At 48.5% G+C, this 27489-nt stretch overlaps 1 protein-coding gene across 1 annotated transcript in view; it reads left to right on the top strand.

Annotated features, from left to right (window-relative positions):
- LOC142296638 (putative cation-transporting ATPase 13A4) overlaps positions 1-27489 on the top strand; it is a 523287-nt gene that overhangs the window by 427360 nt on the left and 68438 nt on the right. Inside the window, exons 25-27 of the mRNA XM_075340491.1 lie at positions 21715-21787; positions 21916-22090; positions 23663-23832. Of these exons, the coding sequence (XP_075196606.1) occupies positions 21715-21787; positions 21916-22090; positions 23663-23832 (418 nt within the window). The remainder of the gene's footprint in view (positions 1-21714; positions 21788-21915; positions 22091-23662; positions 23833-27489) is intronic.

The following is a 27489-nucleotide window of genomic DNA, read 5'->3' as shown; positions in this document are numbered from 1 at the left end:
TTACAGTTAGGTAACGTTTAAGTGAAATGTGCCCACAAGGACTATTGTGAGACCTCTTTAAAATGTTTTCTTTACACTAGTTCACGTGCACTTTAAAAATGGACCACCGGTTATGAACTGGCTTTAACCACAAACTTTTGCATTGTAAAAAGTTACCTCCTTGGTATCAACCACAGTCGCTGTGTGTGACATCCAGCAACGACCTGGCCCCTGCTGTGAGGTCGCCGGTCGTTGCTGAATGTCCAGCTTCATTTTTTGGTCGTCACTCTCCCGCTGTGACACACACATCGCTGTGTGTGACAGCGAGAGAGCGACGAAATGAAGCGATCAGGAGCCGGCACTGGCAGCTGCGGTAAGCTGTAACCAGCGTAAACATCAAGTAACCAAGGGAAGACCTTTCCCTGGTTACCCGATGTTTACGCTGGTTACCAGCCTCCGCTCTTGCTGCCAGCGCCGGCTCCTGCACTGTGACATGTGGCTGCAGTATGCATCGGGTAATTAACCCGATGCATACTGTAGTAAGGAGAGCAAGTGTGGCGCCCCTGACCCGGTCAGGCACCACAGAGTATTGCACCCATGCGGCAGCAATGCTTCCAGGTAATCTCCAAAGGCCAGGATGAGGTGCACACACAAACATATAGTGACCAGGCCTCCCACATTACCAGAGGGGACCCTTGGGTAGCCCGAAGGGGTTAACTTTCAATTCCCAGCTGGGGGTGTGTTCAGGGGCTGGTTGCTAGGAAGCAGGGCAGAGAGAGAGAGGAAGAGGAGAGTAGAGAGGAAGAGGGGAGTCTGGAGGAAGAAGTTGAAGTGTGTGGAAGGGAGCAGAGGAGCTCTCGTGTCAGACAGGTCCTGAGGAGTGCAGTAGCTGAAAGCGGGGGAGAAAGGAGTACCGTGGGTCGGCCTGAAAATCATCCAGAGAGAAGGGTGGCTGAGTACGGAGATCCCGGTATCCGAGCACACAAGGGGAACTAGGTCCCCAGTACAGGCAGCAGATCATCCAGAGCTGCTTAACCTACAGGTGGGGGGGGGTACTTCATGCCCTCACCACGACTACACAGAGCTTGAGCCAAGCAGCAATCACCAGGCCCATAAGGGGACAGGGCCAGAAGCCATCCCACCAAGGCCACGCTGCCGGCAGACGAGCCAGAGAGAGGGGAGCAGGGTGGTAACAGCTTCCCTGGAGGGGTCCTACCACGCTTCAAGCAAAGGATCCTCCTAAAACAGAAAGAGTGCAAGGAAGGCGAGTGGACAGCTACCCTCAGAACGGCCTCCTGGAATTCCTGGTTCAACCTGGTTATCACAGTGTCGCCCGGGCATCTCACCGTGACCTCCAAACAGTGAGTAAACACGTTGAAAGACTTCTTGGACTGTGTTTGAGTCATTCTGCGACCTGTGGTCCCACACACATACACCGGGGCCTGGGGCTTGCCTCACTCTCAGGGGGCTAATATAGTGACTGCACCCACCATCAGCCCCAGGCATCCCTTAATCTGCAGTGGCGGTCCCCGCTGACCGCAATACTGAGAGTGGCGTCACGACAATCCTAAAAGAAGGTTCCCTACCTGTGACCAGACTGTTCCATCCACGTGGAGTCCCTGAAGGTACTGCACCGACACATACTAGCGGGGCTTCACAACTTCTGGCGTCACGAACAGGATAAGGACTAGACCTGTTCAGACAGGTGACCGTGTGCCTCAGAGGTCCGACCGCAAAAATTGAACCGCCGCCATATTGCCATCTTCAAAAGCGCGCGCTGCAGCCCGCGCGAGGGAGAAGAGCACCGCCCACGAAGAGGTGTGGCCGCCCCAGAACCCCCACAATTCAGAGAGCGTTCTGATCCAGGAAGTGGAAAGGGGGCGCGCAGATTTTTGAAGAAAAATGGACGCTGCAGGAGGTAATGCCCCTGGTCAGGGCGACGCAGCCCAAGCGATGCCAGCCCCCGTCGCGCTGGACGCAGCAGCGCCTGGTGCCGGTGCCGCGGTCGCAGCCGCGCCGGCTGAAATCTCCCCCATAATGCCAGTTTCCTTGCTGTATGTCCCAGGAGCGCAATGGCTGCCCCAATATGCCGGTAAAATAGACACGCTGACCGGGTTTAAGAAGAAGATCAACACCCTGCTAGACATGCACGCGATGACTGGTAAGCAGAGGGCCGCTGTGGTGCTGGGACAATTGACTGAAGCAGCAGAATTGGAAGCTGAGTCCTGGACCAATGATGACCGGAGCTCTGTTGAGACCATCTTTGCCAAACTAGCAGCTGCTTTTGAACACCGCACCGAGGGAGAGCTGAGGACGGACTTCTATAACTGCCGGCAGAAGCCCCAAGATAGCATAAGAGCCTATGCCCTCAGGCTGCAGGCTGCACTGCGGGCTCTCAAGCTGGTGGACCCTGTCAGTGATCAGGAAGGAAACCGGATGATGAAGGAACAATTCTTGCGGGGCCTGCGTTCTCCTGAGGATGGGAAGCAGATGAAGCTGTGGTCCCTGGAACACCCTGACGTGGACTTTGCCATTCTGAAAGACAGGGCAGTGAAAGCACTCCAACCTCCTGTGGACACCAGACCCCGTCGCACCAGCATGGCCTGCCAGTTCCACGGCTGCAGGAGCGGAATCCTCCTCGCAGGCCCTGGTAACTGCAAAAGGACTCAACACGCCAGCAGAGACCATAAATACACTATCCTCCCAGGTGCAACAGCTCACTAAGGACGTCGCACAAATCCTGAAAGCAATACAGTTGCCCTCAGAGACCAAAGTCCCTCATCGGATCCTGCTAGCTGACAACCCAGAGGACGTCCCTTGGATGCGGAGGAGAAGAGGTCCCCCAACCCGAGGCAGGAGCAGTGATCGCTATGACTCATCTGGACAACCCATCTGTCGTCGTTGCCAGGAGGCAGGACACTATGCAAGGGCCTGTCCTTTAAACGAGCCAAACCTGGGGCCGGGGGCCAGTCCTCAGGATTAAGAAGATCAGGCCCAAGTCGCTGCTGTGATCAGTACATGGGTGGACGTCCTGTCCTGTCCATCGTCCTGGACGGGATCCCTACCCCGGCGTTGTTGGACACCGGCTCTCAGGTAACCACGATCCCGTATGTCCTGTATCGTAGGTTTTGGTCGGACGACGATCTCCGACCACCGGACCCCTCCCTCACCATCTATGCTGCCAACGGACAACCTATAGACCAGATCGGGGTCAAAGAGGTAACCATAAAGGTGGGAAGGCAGGAAATGAAGGGACAAGGACTGATTGTTGTGGACACTGATATTAGAGAAAGGAACCCGCAAATGATTTTAGGCACTAATGTCATAGAAAATTGCCTAGGGGAAGTGTTGTTGTTGCTTCACCAGATTGTTGAAGGTGCTGAGGGCAGGTCGCAAAGAGCCTTGCAAAAGGAGATCCGAATCATTCTGAGGAAGCAACAGGTAAAACAGGCTGGCGGTGAGATTGGTAGTGTACGGGTGATGGATGCTAACCCCATTGTGATACCCCCACGGAGTGAAATGATGATGTGGTGTAGAGCAGCGGTAGGTCTCAGAGGACAAGATTACCAGGCTGTACTAGAGCCCACTCATTCAGACCACTGGCCCACGATTCTGACAGCCAGGGGGGTAGTTGATGTACACAAGGGACGAGTGCCTGTACGAGTGTTGAACTGTGGGGAGGAGGAAGCCAGACTACCAAGGTACGCTACCATAGCCAAACTGTTTACATGCTCAGATGACGCCATAACACCTGTAGGTCCCCTGACACAAGCTGACTCAAAAGAGGGCGAGACCTCCCAAAAGCAGTTAGAGGATTGGTGCCAGAAACTACACGTGGGGACTGACTCTACACCCGACTACCAGAAACATGGGGTTTACAGGGTCGTGCAGGAATACGAGCAGGTCTTTAGTAAGAACCCACTAGACTTTGGTAGGATCAAAGGGGTGCAACATCACATACCCACAGGCAGTCATCCTCCCATTAAGGAAAGACATAGGCCTATTCCACCAGCCCATTACCAGCGCACAAAGGACATGCTGAAGGACATGAAGGAGGCAGGCGTCATAAGGGACAGTTGTAGCCCCTGGGCGGCTCCCCTGGTCCTGGTAAGAAAGAAGGATGGCACGATGAGGATGTGTGTGGATTACAGACGGATAAATCAGATAACACACAAGGATGCCTACCCTTTGCCAAGGATAGAGGAATCCCTCGCTGCCTTGAAAGCCTCTAACTACTTTTCTACCCTAGATCTTACTAGTGGCTACTGGCAAGTATCTGTAGCAGAAAAAGATCGGGAGAAGACGGCCTTCACCACCCCAATGGGCCTCTGTGAGTTCAACAGCATGCCATTTGGACTCTGCAATGCCCCCGGGACCTTCCAGAGGCTTATGGAATGCTGCCTAGGGCACCTCAACTTTGAAACCGTCCTGCTCTACCTGGATGATGTCATCGTGTACTCCAAGACCTACGAGGACCACCTGAAACACCTGGCTGAAGTCTTTGAAGCACTATCCCGATATGGAATGAAGCTGAAACCATCCAAGTGCCATTTACTGAAGCCAAAGGTCCAGTACCTAGGTCACGTGGTCAGTGCAGAAGGAGTAGCACCGGACCCAGAGAAGGTCACAGTCATCCAGGAATGGCCCACACCTACTACCGTCCGGGAGGTACGTCAGTTCCTTGGCTTGGTAGGCTACTACAGAAGGTTCATCAAGGGCTACACGAAAATGGCAGCGCCTTTGCAAGAGCTCCTGGTAGGCCACCCAAAGAAGAGAGGAAAGATCTCCGGCCCGCCATTTCACTGGGGAGAAGCAGAAGAACACTCCTTCAGACAAATGAAAGGGGCCTTGACGGGTGAAGAGATCCTAGCCTACCCTGACTACGGTCTGCCATTCGTACTGTACACAGATGCCAGTAATGTGGGACTGGGAGCAGTGCTTTCACAGGTGCAGGGAGGCAAAGAGCGTGTGATTGCTTACGCCAGCAGGAAGCTCAGGCCTACTGAAAGAAACCCGGAGAATTATAGCTCATTCAAGCTAGAGTTCCTGGCCATGGTATGGGCTATCACAGAGCGGTTCAAGCACTACCTGGCAGCCACCAAATTCACTGTCTTCACGGACAACAACCCCCTGACCCACTTGGATACTGCTAAATTGGGTGCCATGGAGCAGCGTTGGGTAGCCCGACTGGCGAATTATGACTTTACTGTCAAGTATCGAGCTGGCCGCAAGAACGGCAACGCAGATGCTCTGTCCAGGATGCCTCACCTAGCAGACGAGGGTGAAGATGTAGATGATCTTGAAGAGATTGAGCTGCCAGCGTTCCATCGCCATGGAGCAAAACAGTGTCGGCAGTCGCGTGCCAACCGCCAAGAGGTGACCCTGAACCCACTACCTCACTACGACTGGAAGGAGACCCAGGAAAATGATCCAGCGGTAGGCTTGGTAAAGAAACTGATCAGCCAGCCGGGCGCCAGCCTTGACAAAGGAGCCCCACCTGAGGCACAGTACCTATGGAAGGAGAGGGGTCGATTATTCATCTATCAAGACAAACTTTACAGGAGCATCATTGACCCGAGGACGCATGAGAAGGTGTGGCAGGTGATTGTACCACAGAAGGATACGAGGATGGTGCTAGAAGCCTATCACAATGGTGCAGGCCACTTTGGTTGGAAGAAATTGGAGGCCCTACTTAAAGTAAGATTCTACTGGGTGGGCATGAGATCTGCCCTAGAGAAGTGGTGTCGAAACTGCGGGCCCTGCAATCTTAGAAGAAAAGACCAGCACAGCCAGAGAGCACCACTCCAGCCAATCCAAACTAAACGGCCCCTGGAGATCGTGGCCCTGGACCATGTAAAGTTGGCACCCAGCAGACAAGGCTACAACTACGCTCTCACTATGGTTGACCACTACTCCAGATTCCTGGTGGTAGTACCAGTCAAGGACTTGACAGGTCAAACTGCAGCCAAAGCTTTCCAGACACACTTCTGTCGACCACATGGCTATCCAGATCAAGTGCTCACTGACCAAGGCCCAGCCTTTGAAGCTGAAGTGTTTAAGGAGTTTTGTAACCTATACGGCTGCCAGAAGATCCGTACCACACCTTACCATCCTCAGACCAATGGCATGTGTGAGAAGATGAACCACATCATTCTCGACCTTCTGAAGACGCTCCCACTAGAAGAACGAAGTCAGTGGCCGGAAAAACTGCCCGATCTAGTGGACATGTATAACAACATCCCTGTGAGTTCCACGAACTGCACACCGGCATACCTGATGAGGGCCAGACCAGGGAGATTGCCAGTAGATCTGGAAATGGGAGTTGAGACCCCTGAAGACCATCTACAAGGTGCTGATTGGGATTCCAACCGCCAAGCCCAATACAAGAAAGTACAAGAGTGTGTGGAGCGAAGCCTGACTCAGCAGCGTGAGAAACAAGAAAAGGCCTACAATCGAAAAGCACCTGCTGTTCCTTTGATGCCAGGAGATATAGTTCTCAAAAGAAAGAGAAGACGTCATAAACTTGACAATCACTGGGAAGAAGAACCCTATACTGTGTTACCATCGACGCTTAGCAATGAAAAGACATGCCTTATCAGCAAAGATGGAGGAAAAACAACAGCTGTCGTTTCTAGAGATCGCTTAAAGAAATGTCCTGAACAACTAAGAATCCCTGAAGAAATTCCCAACCCTTTGCCAGTTCAAGAACCAAAAGAAAAGATGATCCATACTGTACTTGGAGATTTTCCAGCAAGTTGGCCTCAATACAATGGAGCAGTAGTTATTCCGGTTATTACATTCCCTCAATCTGGAGAAGTAAGAGACCCAGAAGAACCTGTTCAGAACCTGGAAGAGCCAAATGTAGCTGAAGCAGAAGACCATGCACTGGTATCAATACCCAGTACACCCATTATTCACATTGAGACACATACATCGGGTGGGAGGACACAACCTCAGACAGATGACAGTATAGTACTGCGTAGATCAACCCGCAGCAACTTTGGTCAGCTCCCATTACGCTATAGAGAAAGTACAGTTTAGTTCAAAGTGACTGTATGAAATGTAATGTTTAACCTGTTTACAGTTAGGTAACGTTTAAGTGAAATGTGCCCACAAGGACTATTGTGAGACCTCTTTAAAATGTTTTCTTTACACTAGTTCACGTGCACTTTAAAAATGGACCACCGGTTATGAACTGGCTTTAACCACAAACTTTTGCATTGTAAAAAGTTACCTCCTTGGTATCAACCACAGAGTCTGCCTGTTGAGGGGCATGGCTCTGCACCAACAAGGGGGCACGCCTGTTTATGGGGCCTGCCCTCCAACACTCGGAAGCGGGTACGCCTGTTTATGGGGCCTACCTTACACCACTCTCCTCAGGAGAGGAAGATTGGAGGAAAGGTCTGGGGAATGTGATGGCCCAGCCCTGGTCACCAAAAGAAATATATACTCCGGCACTCAAATGAATTGTGAAAAAGAGTCCAATATGATGCTCAAAAAACGTCTTTATTATAAAAATGTATATTATGTCCGACGTTTCTACCCATTTAGGGTCTTCTTCAAGGACTAATATATAATAACAAGAAAAGAAAAAATACAGTGTCAAAACAACATATTGTACTGTATTGTTACATAATAAATGTGGATATTACACATACAAAGGGAAAAGGAAGAAAGAAAGGGCAAGCTCTTCTTACCAAAAAAATATTATTTCAAAACAAATGTGCATGTATATATATAACTACAGACATACGCATATATATCCATGCATGTACGCGCATACACATCAATGAGCATTACATAAAGAATGTATATGAAAAACACCCACGGGTACATGATAGTAAACAAAAGTACAACAAACTCAACAAATTCCCCTTAGGGGATCAAGCATAGAGTATTAGTACGAGGACTGAGGACTGAGAATCAAGACATACCTATGATAGATGCTATTTAAGGTATATGAATGAGCATCGTAGCACGTCTGGTGAATCAATTATGGATGTCCATAAAAGGGTACTGAAAGGCGAAATATGAAAAGTCAATCTTATGCAAAACTATGAGAGAGCGGACAGTGGGGGTGGTGTATAGGGTATACCTGAGATACTAAGATGGCCAATGTTAGGAACAGGGCATCCGTTTAGGTAAACAGAGGGACCTCAGTCGTGCTGAAAGAAGGGGATGTGTGTGTCAGATGGGGGTATTATCTGTTGTAACCTGTAACTGGTTACTTCTCCCATGTGGTATATCTTCATGGTGAAAATAATGCGTCTGTTTCTAAAACATCATACAGAAGACTGCGTATAAAGGATCATACTCGTGTCAACTATGGGAAACATGTAGCTAGATGTATGGCACATGTTCCTCTGGAGGACATACCTCACGGTAAATCCAATCTGCACCAGGGGTCCGGGACCACGGTTCAGGTCGGGTTAACCAGTATAGATAAAGGGTTCACACTGCGTGAAAAAATGATGTATAAGTAAATCAGAACTAAAATCAGATGTACATGTTACTGAGAATTTAGACCAAGCTAAGAGTGTAGTAAAGTTATAGTTACCATATACGTGGGAGTGGGTCTCGAAAATCTGAAAGAATAGGGTGAGACTCAAATGGCAAAAAAATTTTTCATTAGAGGTAGTGACATACACCTTTCTGACATCACTTTACATGTAATGTGTTTGTATGTGTTTCTGACTATAGCATATGCTCATCACCCCTGAACTTGCGGTGGATACAGTATAACTTTTGTACGGTAAACCCTCAACGGTGAGGTCATCCTCTTTGCCATTTGAGTCTCACCCTATTCTTTCAGATTTTCGAGACCCACTCCCACGTATATGGTAACTATAACTTTACTACACTCTTAGCTTGGTCTAAATTCTCAGTAACATGTACATCTGATTTTAGTTCTGATTTACTTATACATCATTTTTTCACGCAGTGTGAACCCTTTATCTATACTGGTTAACCCGACCTGAACCGTGGTCCCGGACCCCTGGTGCAGATTGGATTTACCGTGAGGTATGTCCTCCAGAGGAACATGTGCCATACATCTAGCTACATGTTTCCCATAGTTGACACGAGTATGATCCTTTATACGCAGTCTTCTGTATGATGTTTTAGAAACAGACGCATTATTTTCACCATGAAGATATACCACATGGGAGAAGTAACCAGTTACAGGTTACAACAGATAATACCCCCATCTGACACACACATCCCCTTCTTTCAGCACGACTGAGGTCCCTCTGTTTACCTAAACGGATGCCCTGTTCCTAACATTGGCCATCTTAGTATCTCAGGTATACCCTATACACCACCCCCACTGTCCGCTCTCTCTTTCATAGTTTTGCATAAGATTGACTTTTCATATTTCGCCTTTCAGTACCCTTTTATGGACATCCATAATTGATTCACCAGACGTGCTACGATGCTCATTCATATACCTTAAATAGCATCTATCATAGGTATGTCTTGATTCTCAGTCCTCAGTCCTCGTACTAATACTCTATGCTTGATCCCCTAAGGGGAATTTGTTGAGTTTGTTGTACTTTTGTTTACTATCATGTACCCGTGGGTGTTTTTCATATACATTCTTTATGTAATGCTCATTGATGTGTATGCGCGTACATGCATGGATATATATGCGTATGTCTGTAGTTATATATATACATGCACATTTGTTTTGAAATAATATTTTTTTGGTAAGAAGAGCTTGCCCTTTCTTTCTTCCTTTTCCCTTTGTATGTGTAATATCCACATTTATTATGTAACAATACAGTACAATATGTTGTTTTGACACTGTATTTTTTCTTTTCTTGTTATTATATATTAGTCCTTGAAGAAGACCCTAAATGGGTAGAAACGTCGGACATAATATACATTTTTATAATAAAGACGTTTTTTGAGCATCATATTGGACTCTTTTTCACAATTCATTTGAGTGCCGGAGTATATATTTCTTTATATTGTATGATTTTTCTCCAGAGCACCTACTATTACTGAGTGGTTGAGCCAGGTTCATCTCCTTCTATACTGGTCACCAAAAGGACCGGCGACCTACCTCCTGGAGGTTTTTGGGTGGGGTTCGGACATGTGGGTGGTTGGTGGTGGAATGGTACCTGGCATGTTTAAATGTAAATAATTGCCCCTGTGTGGGAAAAGTTTGTATTTACCTTTTTTTTCTTTCTCTTGTCTTTGCAGCCCGAGGACGTGCTGATGATAACTAAGGGGGAATGTGGCGCCCCTGACCCGGTCAGGCACCACAGAGTATTGCACCCATGCGGGAGCAATGCTTCCAGGTAATCTCCAAAGGCCAGGATGAGGTGCACACACAAACATATAGTGACCAGGCCTCCCACATTACCAGAGGGGACCCTTGGGTAGCCCGAAGGGGTTAACTTTCAATTCCCAGCTGGGGGTGTGTTCAGGGGCTGGTTGCTAGGAAGCAGGGCAGAGAGAGAGAGGAAGAGGAGAGTAGAGAGGAAGAGGGGAGTCTGGAGGAAGAAGTTGAAGTGTGTGGAAGGGAGCAGAGGAGCTCTCGTGTCAGACAGGTCCTGAGGAGTGCAGTAGCTGAAAGCGGGGGAGAAAGGAGTACCGTGGGTCGGCCTGAAAATCATCCAGAGAGAAGGGTGGCTGAGTACGGAGATCCCGGTATCCGAGCACACAAGGGGAACTAGGTCCCCAGTACAGGCAGCAGATCATCCAGAGCTGCTTAACCTACAGGTGGGGGGGGGTACTTCATGCCCTCACCACGACTACACAGAGCTTGAGCCAAGCAGCAATCACCAGGCCCATAAGGGGACAGGGCCAGAAGCCATCCCACCAAGGCCACGCTGCCGGCAGACGAGCCAGAGAGAGGGGAGCAGGGTGGTAACAGCTTCCCTGGAGGGGTCCTACCACGCTTCAAGCAAAGGATCCTCCTAAAACAGAAAGAGTGCAAGGAAGGCGAGTGGACAGCTACCCTCAGAACGGCCTCCTGGAATTCCTGGTTCAACCTGGTTATCACAGTGTCGCCCGGGCATCTCACCGTGACCTCTAAACAGTGAGTAAACACGTTGAAAGACTTCTTGGACTGTGTTTGAGTTATTCTGCGACCTGTGGTCCCACACACATACACCGGGGCCTGGGGCTTGCCTCACTCTCAGGGGGCTAATATACTGACTGCACCCACCATCAGCCCCAGGCATCCCTTAATCTGCAGTGGCGGTCCCCGCTGACCGCAATACTGAGAGTGGCGTCACGACAATCCTAAAAGAAGGTTCCCTACCTGTGACCAGACTGTTCCATCCACGTGGAGTCCCTGAAGGTACTGCACCGACACATACTAGCGGGGCTTCACACAAGGAGCCAGCGCTAAGCAGTGCGCGCGGCTCCCTGCTCTCTGCACTGTGACATGTAGCTGCAGCACACATCGGGTTAATTAACCCGATGTGTGCTGCAGGAGAGCAAGGAGCCAGCGCTAAGCGCGGCTCCCTGCTCTCTGAACTGTGACATGTAGCTGCAGCACACATCAGGTTAATTAACCCGATGTGTGCTGCAGGAGAGCAAGGAGCCAGCGCTAAGCGCGGCTCCCTGCTCTCTGAACATGTAGCACAGCGACCTTATGATCGCTGCTTCTGCTGTGTTTGACAGCTAAGCAGCGATCATAACAGCGACTTACAAGGTCGCTGTTACGTCACCGAAAATGGTGACGTAACAGCGACGTCGTTGTCGCTGTCGTTTAGTGTGAACCCAGCTTAAGGTAGAAGTGCTGGGCCATGCCTCCACGGTGCACCATTAGACTATTTGTACTTTGGGGCAATTAGTGATGTTTGCTGCTAATGTTTTGCAATGTAGAGACTCCAAGTTGGGTCTCCTTGTTGTGTTTTGTTTCTAGTGTCAGGGGTTTCAGAGCATGAGGCATACACCTGTCACTCATCCACCTCTTTATTGTAAATTAATTTCAAAGCTATAAATGCTGGCCAAGACCCTGTCTCATGTATGGCACATGCCTGACTGCTGCGCCACGATGCTATGGGTACTCTGGGGCAATTGATGCCACTTTAATGGTGTCTGGCCCAAATTTTTGTAAATGGGCACAGAGTCATCAATTAGTATTTATCTCCAGTTATATATATATATATATATATATATGTATATATATATATATGTGTGTGTGTGTGTGTGTGTGTGTGTGTGTGTGTGTGTGTGTGTGTGTGTCGGAGACCTGCACATTTATACAAATCTTTTTATCTCTGATGAGATACTGGTGCAGAATCACACACTAATCAAACAGTATTTATATGCGGGAATGCTTATTTGTGGAAGGCCATATAACCATGAACTAAGCTATCAGAATTTAGATGCTGAACTTGCAATTGCTTGCAGGAACACAGATTTTGCAATCATTATGTATATGATAAAATGGCCAGTTTTGCTTGGAGCACAGATGTGGCCCTAGTTAGATGCAAAAATAGCAATTTGGAGCTGGACTACAGATTTTGCCCTATTTGGATACAGACCTATCAATGTAAAGCTGAAACACAGATGTGGCCCTATTTCAATGCACAAATAGCAAGTTTGAGCTGGAGCACTCAATTAGTTATCACTAGATTCTGAGATTCTGATTTCTGGCACACAATGTTTCTAAAGCTGGTGTCACACATAACGACGACGACAACGACGTCGCTGCTACGTCACCATTTTCTGTGACGTTGCAGCGACGTCCCGTCGCTGTCGCTGTGTGTGACATCCAGCAACGACCTGGCCCCTGCTGTGAGGTCGCCGGTCGTTGCTGAATGTCCAGCTTCATTTTTTGGTCGTCACTCTCCCGCTGTGACACACACATCGCTGTGTGTGACAGCGAGAGAGCGACGAAATGAAGCGAGCAGGAGCCGGCACTGGCAGCTGCGGTAAGCTGTAACCAGCGTAAACATCGGGTAACCAAGGGAAGACCTTTCCCTGGTTACCCGATGTTTACGCTGGTTACCAGCCTCCGCTCTTGCTGCCAGCGCCGGCTCCTGCACTGTGACATGTGGCTGCAGTACACATCGGGTAATTAACCCGATGTATACTGTAGCAAGGAGAGCAAGGAGCCAGCGCTAAGCAGTGCGCGTGGCTCCCTGCTCTCTGCACTGTGACATGTAGCTGCAGCACACATCGGGTTAATTAACCCGATGTGTGCTGCAGGAGAGCAAGGAGCCAGCGCTAAGCGCGGCTCCCTCACTCTCTGCACATGTAGAACAGCGACGTTATGATCGCTGCTTCTGCTGTGTTTGACAGCTAAGCAGCGATCATAACAGCGACTTACAAGGTCGCTGTTACGTCACCGAAAATGGTGACGTAACAGCGACGTCGTTGTCGCTGTCGTTTAGTGTGACACCAGCTTTACACTGCAGTTCCCTATTCTACACTATCACTATTCTATCTGTCTCAAATACCTATGATTAAACCCCTAGCTAAGCTAAGTGTCTAGCAGCAGAAACTCCCCTAAGCTTTAGCAATCACAAAATGGCGCCAACGCCGCATTTCTGCATGTTAAATGCAGAGGAACATGTGACTTAGGCAGCCAGTGACACAAGGCCTTTTGTCTGAATGTTGTGGATGTTTTCTGCTCCCTGATTGGTTACAAGTAACGTTCACTCAAAGTTAAAGGCCACTTTACACACAGAGATAAATCTGTGGCAGATCTGTGTGGTTGCAGTGAAATTGTGGACAATCAGTGCCAGGTTTGTGTCTGTGTACAAATGGAACAATATGTCCATGATTTCACTGCAACCACAGATCTGCCAAAGATGTATCTCTTTGTGTGACGGGGCCTTAAGAAGAAAAAAAATCTACCATTCCTCTGACCTCTTCTCGCCCCCTCCCCTCATCAAACACGTCCCCTCATTCATCATACAGCACCACAACAGTAGCCAAAGTAATATTAAATTATAAGAAAAGCCACAGACAGTCACCGATCCAAACCAAACATTGCTAACTTTTCAGGCAAATTCTCGGATTTCTGATCCCAAACTGATCCGGCCAAGAATTTTACAATTTTTAAATTTGGCCATCTTTACCAATCAAGATTGTTCATATTTAGTGACTACCCACTTGCTCTATGAATAATCGCATGACACTCTATCACAATTCAGTTATCTGGTTGACTGCAGACTTTTCTGCCTGAAAACTTCTTTAGGCCAGTTTCAGATGTCCATGTTTCAGGTACATTTGACATCCGTTTTTAACACGGATGTCACACATACCCATGTTTTTTTCTGGAGTTACACACATGTCTGTGTTTTCACATGGACCGTGTGACCCCCGCATGGCCCCGCACGCACATGTAGTGCTCCACGGGGTAGGCAGTTAACCTACTCTTTGCCGGGCAGTCGACGGACGTCATCACAGGCATCGTAGCCTGGCTTCGTTGCCCCGAGACCTATAGTAAATGGCAGGGGAAATGATGGGGGTAGTAGTAGGATGAATGTTGTGACACCACCTGTGGTATGCAGCCAGGTAATCAGCCGCCACGACTGTCGCTATCATCTGGGGCGCATGGTGATAGCAGCTATGGGTGGTATCGCTCCCCACAGGTGGAGTGGGCCCCGGGGAGGATGATGAGAGGAGTAGTAATGGTGGGAATCGAGGCACGGGGCGGCGGCGCCGGCAATCAAGAGACAGAGTCTATGGCTGCTGTTCCAGGTTTTTTACTCACTCTGTGCTGAGCTGCTCACCCGGGTAATACCGGTCACTTGCTGTGATGGGCTCCGTCGAACCCAAATCTTTTAAGGGGTCATTCTGGTGTGGTGCTCGGTGGGTTCCCTCTTTTTAGCACCTGTGCATTGGATCCCCATGGCTTAAACTTACTTGGGGACCCCAGTTTGCCACGAGTAGTACTCTTGTCCCTATTTGCAGGTGCCCCAGTTCCAATATGGGGTATGGTGCTGTCCAAGGCTCCGGATCCTCTCTGGCACTGTGCTTTAGGGTGCTGTGTGTTCAGGGAAGCTTGAAACTTCCCCGTCCTGACAGATTCTGGAAAACCAACGTGGAGTCTGATCTTCCCGAGGGTCCTGCCGCCCGGTTGCAAGGGGAGCAGATTCGCTTTCCCCTGCGGCAACCGTGGGAACTTTCCTCTCCCACCAGAGCACCCATGAGACACGTCAGCTCCTTTCCTCTCCTGCTGGAGAACTCTCTAACTGTTGTGCTGGCTCCTAACTCCCCCTGCTGGCCGCACCTCCCCCTATCCAGGTAATAAGCTAGAGGGACTGGAACCCCTGTGTGAGGGAATCCTATAAATACCACTCTGTAGGCGACCCCTTTGTTACCCGATCCTAGCCCAGTCCCCAGTTAGAACAGGGGTGACTTGGTGTGTATTTGAGTGTGTAAGTGTTGAAACCGGTACCGACCACCTCAGGATTCAGGTTTAGCATTGCACCCAAAATTGGGTGCAATACTCTGTGGCGACTGAGGTCTCAGGGGCGCCACATTCCCCCACACCAAATGGCAGCACTCCCAGGCTGCAACCATTTAAAGTTGGTACACTGCTTTATGTTTTGTATGCAAAAACAAAATAACATTCTTTCCTTTATGGGAGGCACCATAATTAAACATTAATAACAGGGCAAATCTGTACAGGAAACAGTATCAAGAGCAGCAGTAAAAATATTTGCAAAGGAAAAAGCATTATCAACAGCAGTATCAAAACATTTTCAAGGTAAAAGCATTATCAACACAGTAGCAGAAATACGTTCAAGTTCTGGTCAGCAGCATTTATTTTCATTAATCACTGTCACTGTTAAACTAGTGCAAAGATCAGGTTCATGAAACATTCTAAGCATCAATATAAAACTTTCACACATTATACATGTTAAACGTTCTTACTGCAACATGTTAAGGAATGTAAACCATCAGAGTCCTTTTGTGCTACTGGTCAATGCACCGCTCCTGATCTTCTGACATTCCCCTTTAAGCAACAAGCTTACTAGCCAACCTAATTCTGGTAGGTCGAACAATGGGTGCAACTATTCACAATAAGTTCCGACCACTGTCAGTCCTGTGGCCCGATTGATAGTTCAAACGCAAAAATAAATTGTGGAAAACACAGTTATATATAGACAGAAAAATCAACCAAACATGCTGTCACAGTTACTAGTGCTGAGGTTACTCCTTACCTGCCTGTGACAGGAGGTCCACTCCCAAAGTTTGGGTGCAGATGTCCTTGTAGCAGGTTTCCTTGGTGACTGGTGGAAAGCGTGGACTGCCACTGGATGCTCCTCTGATCAGGAGACCAAATCTGATCTGATTTGATGTTCCTTGCTTGCTGTCCTGACGAAGGGAGCTGTGACTCCTGAAACGCGTAGACATGTGCATGCCAATAAAAGAAGCATAAATCTCCGTTGAATCTTCTGAGTCCTTGGCGCGGATTTACAACCCGTTTCCTGTTTATCCTCTGTTATCAGCCTAATTTGGGCCTGCTGCCGGACTTGAATTCCTATATGCGTGCATAGTGGTTGTGACTGGCACAACCATCATAGGTGACTGTAACACTTGTTTTTACATTTCCATCACCTGGGTAAGACCCTATTGCATTTTCTTTTCCACAGCCCTTTTAGCTAGCTGAAGAGGAGAGGGTGGCCTGGTAAATGGCCCAGTCTCTCTCCTCCTGACTGATGGATACCGGAGACAGAGTTCCTATCTCGGCACAGAGATCTCCCCAGGACATACCTGGGGAATTACCACCCCAAGCCCCCATTCCAGGCTCCAGGTCGAAGGTGATTCAATCGACCTCCGTCCATGCAGCAGCGGTCAGGTCATCAGCTGTCAGGGATGTTACAACCGGGTCGGCAGCCAGAGGTTGTTCAGGAATCGGGTCCTTCTCTGTCATTCATCCAGCAGCTGGGTCTTGTGCTGCTTGTAGGCTGTCAGCCGGGTCCTCAGTTCCGAGGCAATCAGCAGCCGGGTCAGTAGCTAGGTCAGCTACCCAAGAGACGGTGGTCTGGTTGAGTGCCTCTGCAGATGGGGGTCCTGGACTGCTCCGTGGGGACTTGAGGGGGGTCGCCGATGGCAGGAGCGACCAGGGTTTCTGCAGCTTCCACCACAGATTCCTCCTCCAGGCCTTGCATCTCACAGGCCCGATTATCTCCCACCGTGGCCATCATGGATGCCTCCCAGTCACGGATGGCATCCAACTGCATTCTACTTAGCAGCTGGCTCGCCCGAGCCACCTCCGCCTCCATGTCTTGAGCGCTCCAGGACAGGGGTCGCACCACCGGTGTTGCCCCTTGATGGCCAGGGTTTACCATGGCTGGTACTTCGCACCCCAGGTAGTCCCGGTACGTCCAATTCCTTTGCGCTCCAGACTCTCACTCCATAAGTTTTATTTCTCAGTCCACTTGCACACCAGGAGGTGAGGCTTAGCTTTTTTGCCACTCTACTAATGTTAGTTTTGTTTTCCCCCTTTACCCGCATCTGTGAGGGGGGAAGGGCCTTGATTTTTCGAGCCACTGTCCTTGCCAGCCCACAAAGGATGGGAATTATTTAATTCCTTTTTGCCCAATAATGGCCACCGTTAACAAGCTTTTTCAATAAACAGTCTCTCAAGCACTCAGTTTAAAAAGGCGCACAGTACCCAGGTTTTTGGCCTAGTCACGGAATCCTGTTTGTGACTCCAAATGTAGCACACAATGGGGCAGGCGGTTAAACTACTCGTTGCTGGGTCGTCATCACGGGCAGCCTAGCCCAGCTTTGTTGCTCCAAGGCGTACTGTAAATGGCGGGGGAAATGATGGGGGTAACAGTAGGATGAATGTTGTGACGCCACCTGTGGTATGCGGCCAGGGAATTGGCCGCTGCTGATGTTGCTGTCCTCCAGGGCGGATGCTAGTAGCAGCTATGGATGGTACCGCTCCCCACAGATGGAGCGAGCCCTGGGGAGGATGATGAGAGGAGTAATAATGGCAGGCGCCGAGGAGCGGGGCAGCGGTGCCGGTAATCAAGGGACAGAGTCTATGGCTGCAGTTCCAGGTGTATTTACTCACTCTTTGTGCTGTGCTGCTCGCCCGGTTAGTACTGGTCACCCGCTGTGATGGGCTTCGCCGACACTGGGTAAGTGTTACGGTTACTGTGGCTCTGGAGACTATGTCCGGATTTCTTGCTACTGCACATGTGCAAGCGCTGGAGACTAAAGCCTGCTTTACACGGTATGACCGATTGTGCGATTTCACAATCGATCGTACCTGCCCCCGTCCTTTTTGTGTCACGGGCAAATCACTGCCCGTGTCGCACAAAGTTAGTAACCCCCGTCACACATACTTACCTCTCGTGCAACCTCGCTGTGGGCGGCGAACGTCCACTTCCTGGAGTGGGAGGGACGTTCGGCGTCACAGCGACGTCACACGGCCGCCGGCCAATAGAAGCGGAGGGGCGGAGATGAGCGGGACGTTAACATCCCGCCCACCTCCTTTCTTCCACATAGAGACGGCGGCGGCCGCGGGAGGCAGGTGAGCTGCTCATCGTTCCCGTGGTGTCACACGGAGCGGCGTGTGCTACCACGGAAACGATGGTCAACTAAATTAAACGATATTATGGAACCTAACGAGCAGTACCCGACTCACGATTTGTGAGCGATACTGCGTCGCTAGGAGGTGTCACACAGGCCGGCATCGCCAGCGATGCCGGATGTGCGTCACAAAAACCGTGACCCCGACGATCTATCGCACGATAGATTGCCTGGTGTAAAGCAGCCTTAAGTCCTAAGTCCTATCTTGGAGCCATTGCACATGTGCGGGTGAAATCACCGCTGACACGAGGTCACATGTCTCTGACACCTTCTAAGCTGATTGGCCGCTGGTCATGTGCTTGTGACACGTGGTCACATGTCTCTGACACCTTCTATGCCAATTGGTCGCTGGTCATGTGCTTGTGACGCTTTGCTCGGTGATAGGCCAGCGTGACGTCATTGCTGTCATTCTGGCAGCGGATTGGCTCTGGTGTCCTCCATCTTGGATGAGGCACAGAGTCTATATAAGACCCTGATGCACGCCGCCCGGCGCTCAGTCCTCTTGGTTCATGCATGAGGGTAGACGCCCTGTGCACGTCCCTCTAGGCAGCTCTCTGTCTATGTTAGGTGAGCGCTACCGGCAGGGTAGCGTTCTTATACCTTACAACTTCGGCTGCAGTCTGTATACTTACCTCTTAGTGGAGCGGACATAGGCAGGTGCCTGAGGCATATGGTCCAGCTGGGCCTTGTGATTCTACTCATAGATGGACGTTGCCGCTAGGGTAACGTTCCTTATACTGCGTCTGGCAGTTGTTCGTATCCTCGCACACTAGGGGAGCGAACAGAGGTAGGAGCTTTGTGCGACTTATGCTGCTATCCGTCTCTTTTGCACCACTAGAAGAGCGGACCTAGGCAGGTGCCATATCTAGTGGTTCGTGTCCTCGCACACTAGTGGAGCGAACGCAGGTAGGAGCTTTGTGCGGCTTACGCTGCTGTCCATCTCCTGGCACCACTAGAGGAACGGACCTAGGTAGGTGCCATTTCACACTCACTGCTTTTGTCTCTATGATCTTTAACAGAGACCATTCCACACACCCTCCAAGTAAGGGAGGAATTGCTTTATTTTCTAATTATATTCCTCTGTGAGTTTAACAGAGGTATTGCACTCTGCACTTGTGCTATTATTTTTTACAGTGGCACACTTATATACCCCTTATCCTCTGCCATAGTCTGCAGCAGAGTCTTTGCACGGTGGACCCTGACTGTCTGACATTCCTTTAGGTTTTATTATCAGACAGCCCCCTGTAACAGTAAGTTAGCAGAAGTCACTGGTGTTGAAAAGAAGAAGAAAGTTCCTTGTCAGAGTATTCCTTGTAGCTGTGAGGCACCTGGACTGAGCAATAGCATCCCCAGCCCCAGGCCCTGTGAAGAGAGAAGGAAGTGGTGTCGTGTCCCAGAACTGATGTCCCCGGTAGACTGACTAGTGATTGTGTGTGTGATGCTCCTCTTCTACCCCAAGTGGATCCCACCCCCAGGTGGTTATCCTAGTAACCGGGGCAGTCACAGGCTCTGTGTTGGCCACCCACCTGCCTACCCTAGCACAGCTCCCCAAAAAGAAGGCTCCTAAGTTATATGTAAAGTGTGAATGTGGAACACCGATGATTAACCGCCTCCTTACCTGAGGCGAATATCACACCTAAAATAAGGCAAATACTCTGTGGCGACTGAAGCCTCAGGGGTGCCACACACACGGAGACATGTCCGTTTTTTCTCAGGAAGCACTGATGTTACAATGCTCGCACACTGATGTGATCTGTGTGACATCAGTGTGACTTGTACTGGAGAAAACACGTCTTTGAAATAAAAAGATTTTGTATATTCACCTGTATCCAGCGCTGCTTTCTTCGGCTCTGCTGTCTCCTGCTTTGGACCCCCGCTCATTATGCTCCTAGAATATTCACTGCATCTCGGAGCTGGAAGCAGGACTATTGCTGGGGACAGCGCCGGTGACAGGTGAGTATTCAGCAAGCAAGTGTGTGCAGTGAGGTTCAGGAGGTCACCGGATTTCCCAATGAACTCTGATGAACCCGTGAATTCACCATTGGGACACCCGCTGTAGCACGGATGTCGTGGAGGTGTCATCAGGAGATCATCAGACTTCTATGACCCACTGGATGTCACTGCACACACATTGCTTGCTGGATACTCACCTGTCACCGGCAGCGCGGTCCCCGATGCTGTTCTCGGTGCTGTCCCCAGCGATGCTCCTGCTTCCAGCTCTGAGGTACAGTCAATATTCTATGCGTATAATGAGCGGGGCTCAGAAGCACTAGACAGCAGAGCCGAAGAAAGCAGCGCTGGATACAGGTGAATATAGAAAATCTTTTTATTTCAAAGACATATTTTTTCTCTGGTACATGTCATACGTATGCAAACACAGATGTCACACGTGTGACACACGTATGACCAATACCCATGCATGTGACTTGTACCTGAAACTGGATTTAGAGTTTTTCTTGATTTAGAGAAAACATTTGTTTTTCCATGAAGTACTAAATGGAAGATTTTATGCAGTATCTTGATCTGCTCATTAAGAACAATTAGAATCTACCCTCAATCCTACCTGGTTTACTAAACCCTAGCCATCATATTCATTCTTACTCAATGCACTTACATAGGGACTGATGGCAATGTTCCCATACTGAATGTAAAGGGAAGAAATGCTAGTGTCACTTTTGAAGGTATATCATAATATTTTACACTAGTGGCCATCCTTAAAGGGAATCTGTCAGCATGTTTCTGCTATGTAAGACGAAGACAGCATAATGTAGGTGTTAATAAACAAAAACAAATATGTCTCACTTATATGTGTGTGCTATTGTTTGCTTAAATTAATGGCTTTATTACTCTGTGGTTAACATTGTAGGACTAGAAATGCACATGCAGAGCAGTTCTACACATCCTCTGAAGTGATTGACACCTCATAGTCAATGTACAATCTCTATTGAGAGCCTGGTGTGGGTGGAGGCAGCTCTCCCAGCTCAGCTACATACTTAAAACTAAATTCTAATTGTTTGATTATGACAGAACGGCTGCACACAGTAATCTATGTGATATACTGCTGAATTCAGAATCTCCATGCCTACATGATGTTGCTATCAGATGAGGTAGCAAAAACATGCTGACAAATTCCCTTTAATACAATACCTTTTACCTAGTCAAAATGGCTTGATACTTATGAATTATGCATGAATCTTTTTTTCCCTTCAGAAAAATACACTTCTTGGAAATTATCAGTATCTCATGCAAGATTTGGCTATAAACATCACAGTTACCCTGACTAGTGAGTACATTTCTATATGTTATCCAATTATTCCCAAATATGTGGCTGCCATTTTGTATGCACTTTAGTAGCATTTTTCTATCACTTTTTTCTAACTTTACAAACAATAATTGTCGTTCTTTTTCTAGTGAGTTTAAACCGTCCAGCCACAAAACTTGCTCCTTACAGATCCTCGGGACAGCTTCTCTCTCCTCCATTATTACTTTCCATTTTCATGCACCTTACTTTTTCTGTGATTGTCCAAACCCTCGCTTTCTTTCTGCTTCAGCAGCAGCCATGGTACAATGAAACGGATGTCTTCAGGTAAATTTATTCACTGCAGCCACAACAACTACTTGGTTACTTGGACAGCCATGTATAATAAGCTCAACTCATATTTTTGCAAGTTTTTTCTGTGTTTAATTAAGTGGTATTGTATATGTAAAAGTAGCACCTCTGAAGCTATCAGGGAGCTACAAGGTACTGCATCCCCACCAGGATGCAGGGCCTATCCCCAGGAACCCAGAAGACCAGTGTCGGTATCACCAAAACATTCCAGTTAATCCCTGTTTATAGTCCCCAAATACCCCAATGACTGATGACAGACTAGGGTTGAACCCAGTGGATGGCCACCTAGAGGGTGGAGCCGATCCAGTGCACTAGAAGACCAGGTGGAAGGGGCAGACAGTGGAGTCTATCAGTTAGTAGTTAGTCAGTGACAGTGAAGGAGTGCGGAAGCACTGACAGGAGTGTGACAGTGACCTGAGGGCCCAGGAGTGTAGTTGCCGGTGGAATACTCCCGGAATCATAGCACCAACGCATTACAGAATTCTAGGTAAGGCAAACGCTCCAGGCAGACCAGATAAAATATGCACAGTGAGGGGACCATCAAGAACCTCACTGACCTTGAATGTTCGGGACACAGTAGCAACAGGACCAGAGACTTCAACCCCACAGGGTGTACGCTACAGTCATACAGACTACCGTTGAGAGACTACTAGGAGGGGACCCCCAGATGCTCCAAGCCATGGAAACCCACCAACCAAAGACAGGTGCAGGGGAAAGAAGCCACCAGGTCACTACACTGGCACTGGGACTAAGGAAACCAGAGGATAAAACCAGCCTTCCTCGGGTAAGCGAGGGCTAAAAATATGCATATTTAGTATCATTGCATTCAGAAAAGACTGATCTATCAAAATATAAAATAAACTGATCGAGTCAAAACACCAAATTACGGTACATTTTTTGGTACCCGCAACATTGCAATAAAATAAATAACAGGCGATCAAAACATTGCATCTACACCAAAATGGAATAATTTAAAAATGTCCTGTCAAGAAGCAAAAAATAAGCCATCAAATAGCCCGAGATACCGAAAAATGAGAACGCTATGGGACAAAATCGCAATTTTTTTTCGACAAATTTCTGATTTTTTTTTTACCACCTAGATAAAAGTAAAACTAAACATGTTTGGGGTCTACAAACTCGTACTGACCTGATGAATCATGTTGCCAGGTCATTTTTATCCTGCATTGAAAATTTTAAATAAAAATACAAAAAATAAATAGTGGAATAGCAGGGGTTTTTTTTCAATTTCACCACACTTGGAATTTTGTTCTCTGGTTTTCAGTACAATCTGTGGCAGAATGAATGGTGTCATTCAATAGTACAACTCATTCCACAAAAATAACAAACCCAAATATGGCAATATTAATGAAAAAATAAAAAAGTTATGGCTCTTGGAAGAAGGGGAGGAAAAAAACAAAAACAAAACACGGAAAATGGCCTAGTGGTGAAGGAGTGAGTGTAATACAGGAAAAAAACCGCCTTTGATAATATTAATAAAATGACATGACAACACAACAGTATCATAATTGCTGTTATTCTTATCCGCAGTGCATGTCTTCCATTAAACCAGAGTACAGTGAATGTTACAGTGAGAGAACATGGATACGCAGAGAACTTCTTAACAACCACAATGTTCCCTATAACTGGTTTTCATCTTATTATTGAAGAAATTGTGTTTGCCAAAGGAAGGCCATTCAGGCAGCCTCTATATACTAACTGTAAGTTGAAATATATATAATTTTTATTTATTTTCATATCTCAGACGTTAGATGTCAAATACCAAAATCTCAGTAGTGCATCTTGAAAAGTGACATACAGGTCCTTTTTCCAAGTTGAACTTGACATATAATTATATGTAATATTATTAAATATGTACATATTTTTTCTAGAGTCTCTATGTTGAGAACCATTTTTATTTTATTTCATCTGATATATTATTTGATGTATATTTAGAAAGCTCTATGTCAGATCTTTCCCTAGGGTTAAATATGTGGGTGTGTATGTGTGGGGGATAAGGAGGAGTCAGGTACGGCATAACACAGACATTTCCTCTAAAGAAGAAACCCGCCAGGTTTTGAAACGTAAGGATTAGTACAAGAGTTTTTGGCCTCTGTACTCTGCCTGTGTGACGTCACACGCCGTTCTGATAATGGAACCACTCTGCTTTACTGCTGGGATAGGCACCGGCCGAGGCATTCACAGCGGCAGCATTGCAAGCCCATAGCGTGGGTTAACAGGTCTTACAGCTCTTATCCTCATAGCACTCTCCAGCTCCCTGAACTTTCTGGAACAAATACTCTACAGGAGTGATGTGGTATTTAACTGAACCCACCTTATATTTTTTTTTTTTGGGCTCTATTTTTGTACTTTTATCTGGAGATTTTATTCACAAGGACATTAAAGGCCGCTTTACATGCTACAATTTATCTAACGATCTCATGAGCGACGTGACACGCCCAGATCGTAGTTACGATTTGCCAAGATCGCACATAGGTCGTTTATTAGCGGTCACACGTAACGATCTCACAAGCGACGCCAAATTGTTCAGCGATACATTGTTTGACCAAGGCGGTCGTGTGGATGTTCGTCGTTTGCAGGGTGTCAAACGTACCAATATGTCTGCTGCTATCATAAAACAACGAACAATATTTTGAAAATTAATGACGTGTCAATGATCAACGATTTTCAACCTATTTGCGATCGTTCGGAGTCGCACGTAGGTGTCACACGCAACGACGTCGCTAACGATGCCGGATGTTCATCACGGAAACCTTGACCCCCCGCTGAAATATCGTCAGATAAATCGTAGCGTGTAACGCTGCCTTTACTCCAGCTAATTGGTTGTGATGATCTCTGTGCAGACATTTGTGGCGCCCTGGACAAGCCAGGGGCCACAGGTAACAACACACACACACCCCCACCCCCAGCAGTTCACAGCAGTCATCCCCAGTGAGACCTGATTTCTTCCTTGGGTTCAGACAGACACACCAGGTGGACGGAGTCAGGCGGATTGGCACGCCCACCGAGGAGTTTAGCTGGCCTGAGGCAGGAAACAAGTCCAGATAAGTCCAGGAGAGGAAGAGAGAGGAGGTCTGCAGAGAGGCAGACGCAGACTGGGGCCTAGGTTGGAGCCTAGGTCCCTCGTGTAGCAGTCAGGCAGACGGTAGTGGCCGTCTGAGAGAGCCAGGAAGACAGTCTGGTGGAACCGTAGGTAGCCGGGGCTGGGCAGTGGCCCACCGGTACCGAACCGGGGAGCCAGCTGGAAACCGGAGCGCAGGAGGAGTGTACGGAAGGTGCAGGAAAGGACTTACATTACCAACCTGGGGTCAGGGGAAAAACACCGCAGCCGTCTGTGGGACCCGTCCATCCAGCCGTTTGTTTCATCAGAGACTCCGTGTGTGTTACTGGCTGAGTGAGTACCACCGTGCCGTGCGGCACCGCGCTGCCCCCGCGACCCTGCACCTCACCAGGCCCCGTAACCCGGCTGCCATCCATCCCTACCCCATCACCGGGCCCCGGGACAATCAACCCCCTACCCACGGAGGGGAGAACTAACATCCAGGCTGCTCCCTGTCATCGCTCCCGGGATCCCCGTCCAGAGCAGCGATGGTGTCACTAATCTCACCACAACCGTGGGTGGCGTCACGGACAATAACCCAATCCCCACCATCCAATCAAACCCCCTTTCACTCACGGGCGAGGAACGCCGCTCAAGTCCCCGGGATCCGGCCCACCACTCGAGCCACCACAGAGCAGCGGCAGCAGCAGCCGGACCCGAGCAGTGGGAGAGCGCAGTGTCCCCTCCTCCGCCCGCGACACATTTACTACAGGTAATCATTTTAAAGGGTGAGTGTCTTCTCCCATATCACACAATCAACAGAGCGAGAGATAGCGGTACAATCCAAAGAGCATTTATTCCAAGCAAATCAAATGGTCCATAACATAATCCACAAAACAGAGGGTAAAATTATCCAGTAATGGCATAAATGTCCCAGGGATCAGTCACAATCCTCCAGCAGTCCTTTTCCAGGCAAATGGGGTTTTCTCACAGTCTCTCTGGCATGCTGGCCACTATTCCCTCCCAGAGGATCAATCTTCTTTCTTCAAGTTCCCAACATACTGACTAATTCTTCAGGTAAGCAGAGAGTTTAGGTGGATCTCACGCCCCCTCCCCCGACTTATGAACAAAAGGCTGGCAGGGGAGGAATTAAACCTGCAAACGGGACAATGTACACAGAAGCAGTACAAATAAGACAGTGAACCACACACAAACATTAACCCACACAAAATGGTATACAATCCACAATATTCTACCATCACAACCTCTCCCTCCTTCTGAATAAGTGAGTATGGCATGAGGTCTACACAGACTTCTGGCCATTTCACTTAAGTCCATGTTGCTCAGCTGTGGATAGTCTATGGTTTTTATTGCCGGGACAGTCCATCAGCGGTCTGGTGTTGACTTCCACGCTTGTATTGGATGAAGAAGGAGTAGATAGTCCCTTGTACAGCAGTAGGGTTGGAAGGACAATCTTCCCTTTGTGTCCTCCTTCACTCAAACTGTGTTTTCTGCACCCACAAATCGACATTGTAGATCTCCCACATCATTTCCAAGGAGAACATCTGCAGGCAGGACGCTCATCACCCCAACCACACATTGCTTGACCCCAAAGCCAAAGTTCAGATCTACAGTTGCCTTTTGTATATCCCTCCTTTGTCCTCCAGCCAGTTCAATAACAATCCCTGGTCCATGATGTAACGCCTCTGGCCGAACCACTCGGAGATTAGCTATTTTGAGAAATGCCCAAGAGTTACAAAATCCAATGACTCTGTCCATCCAGCACAACCTCCTGTAAGTGCTTACTTTGATGGTGAGAGGAACTCGGGGCTGTGGCTTGCACCCCATAAACCCCTAGTGGACGAGCATGAGGGTCTGAGTCATTAGGCAAGTCCACTTGAAGGGGTGAGAACTCTTCCCACCATGTATTTGGCTGTAGAAAATGAACAGGTCAATTTGGTGCCCGGTCATTACTCAATCGACCAGCAGGGCAAGTGTTTTGCAAATGCCCAGGCTGCCCACATTGATAACATCTCCTCTGCATTGGACTCCTTCTAATGTGCATTTTTGAGAAGGCAGTAGGAGAACCTGGTGACAAAGGCCAAAGTCCATACACTCCAACAGTGGCATCTATGGTGCAGGGGTCAGCAGCACACTCTGGTGGAGGTGGTGGTAACTCTTCCTCAGTCGGGATGGAATGCACAAAATGTACTGGATGAGATAGAGGTGTGTGGGGCTCCCTCCGAGTCCTTGTGGGACAACTGGATTGCAGGTGCCCAGATTGTCTGCACCCATAACATCTCCTCTCTGTGATCCC

Source organism: Anomaloglossus baeobatrachus, chromosome 3 (genome assembly GCF_048569485.1).
Source record: "Anomaloglossus baeobatrachus isolate aAnoBae1 chromosome 3, aAnoBae1.hap1, whole genome shotgun sequence".
NCBI lineage: Eukaryota > Metazoa > Chordata > Amphibia > Anura > Aromobatidae > Anomaloglossus > Anomaloglossus baeobatrachus.
This window is presented reverse-complemented; position numbering and strand designations above follow the sequence as displayed.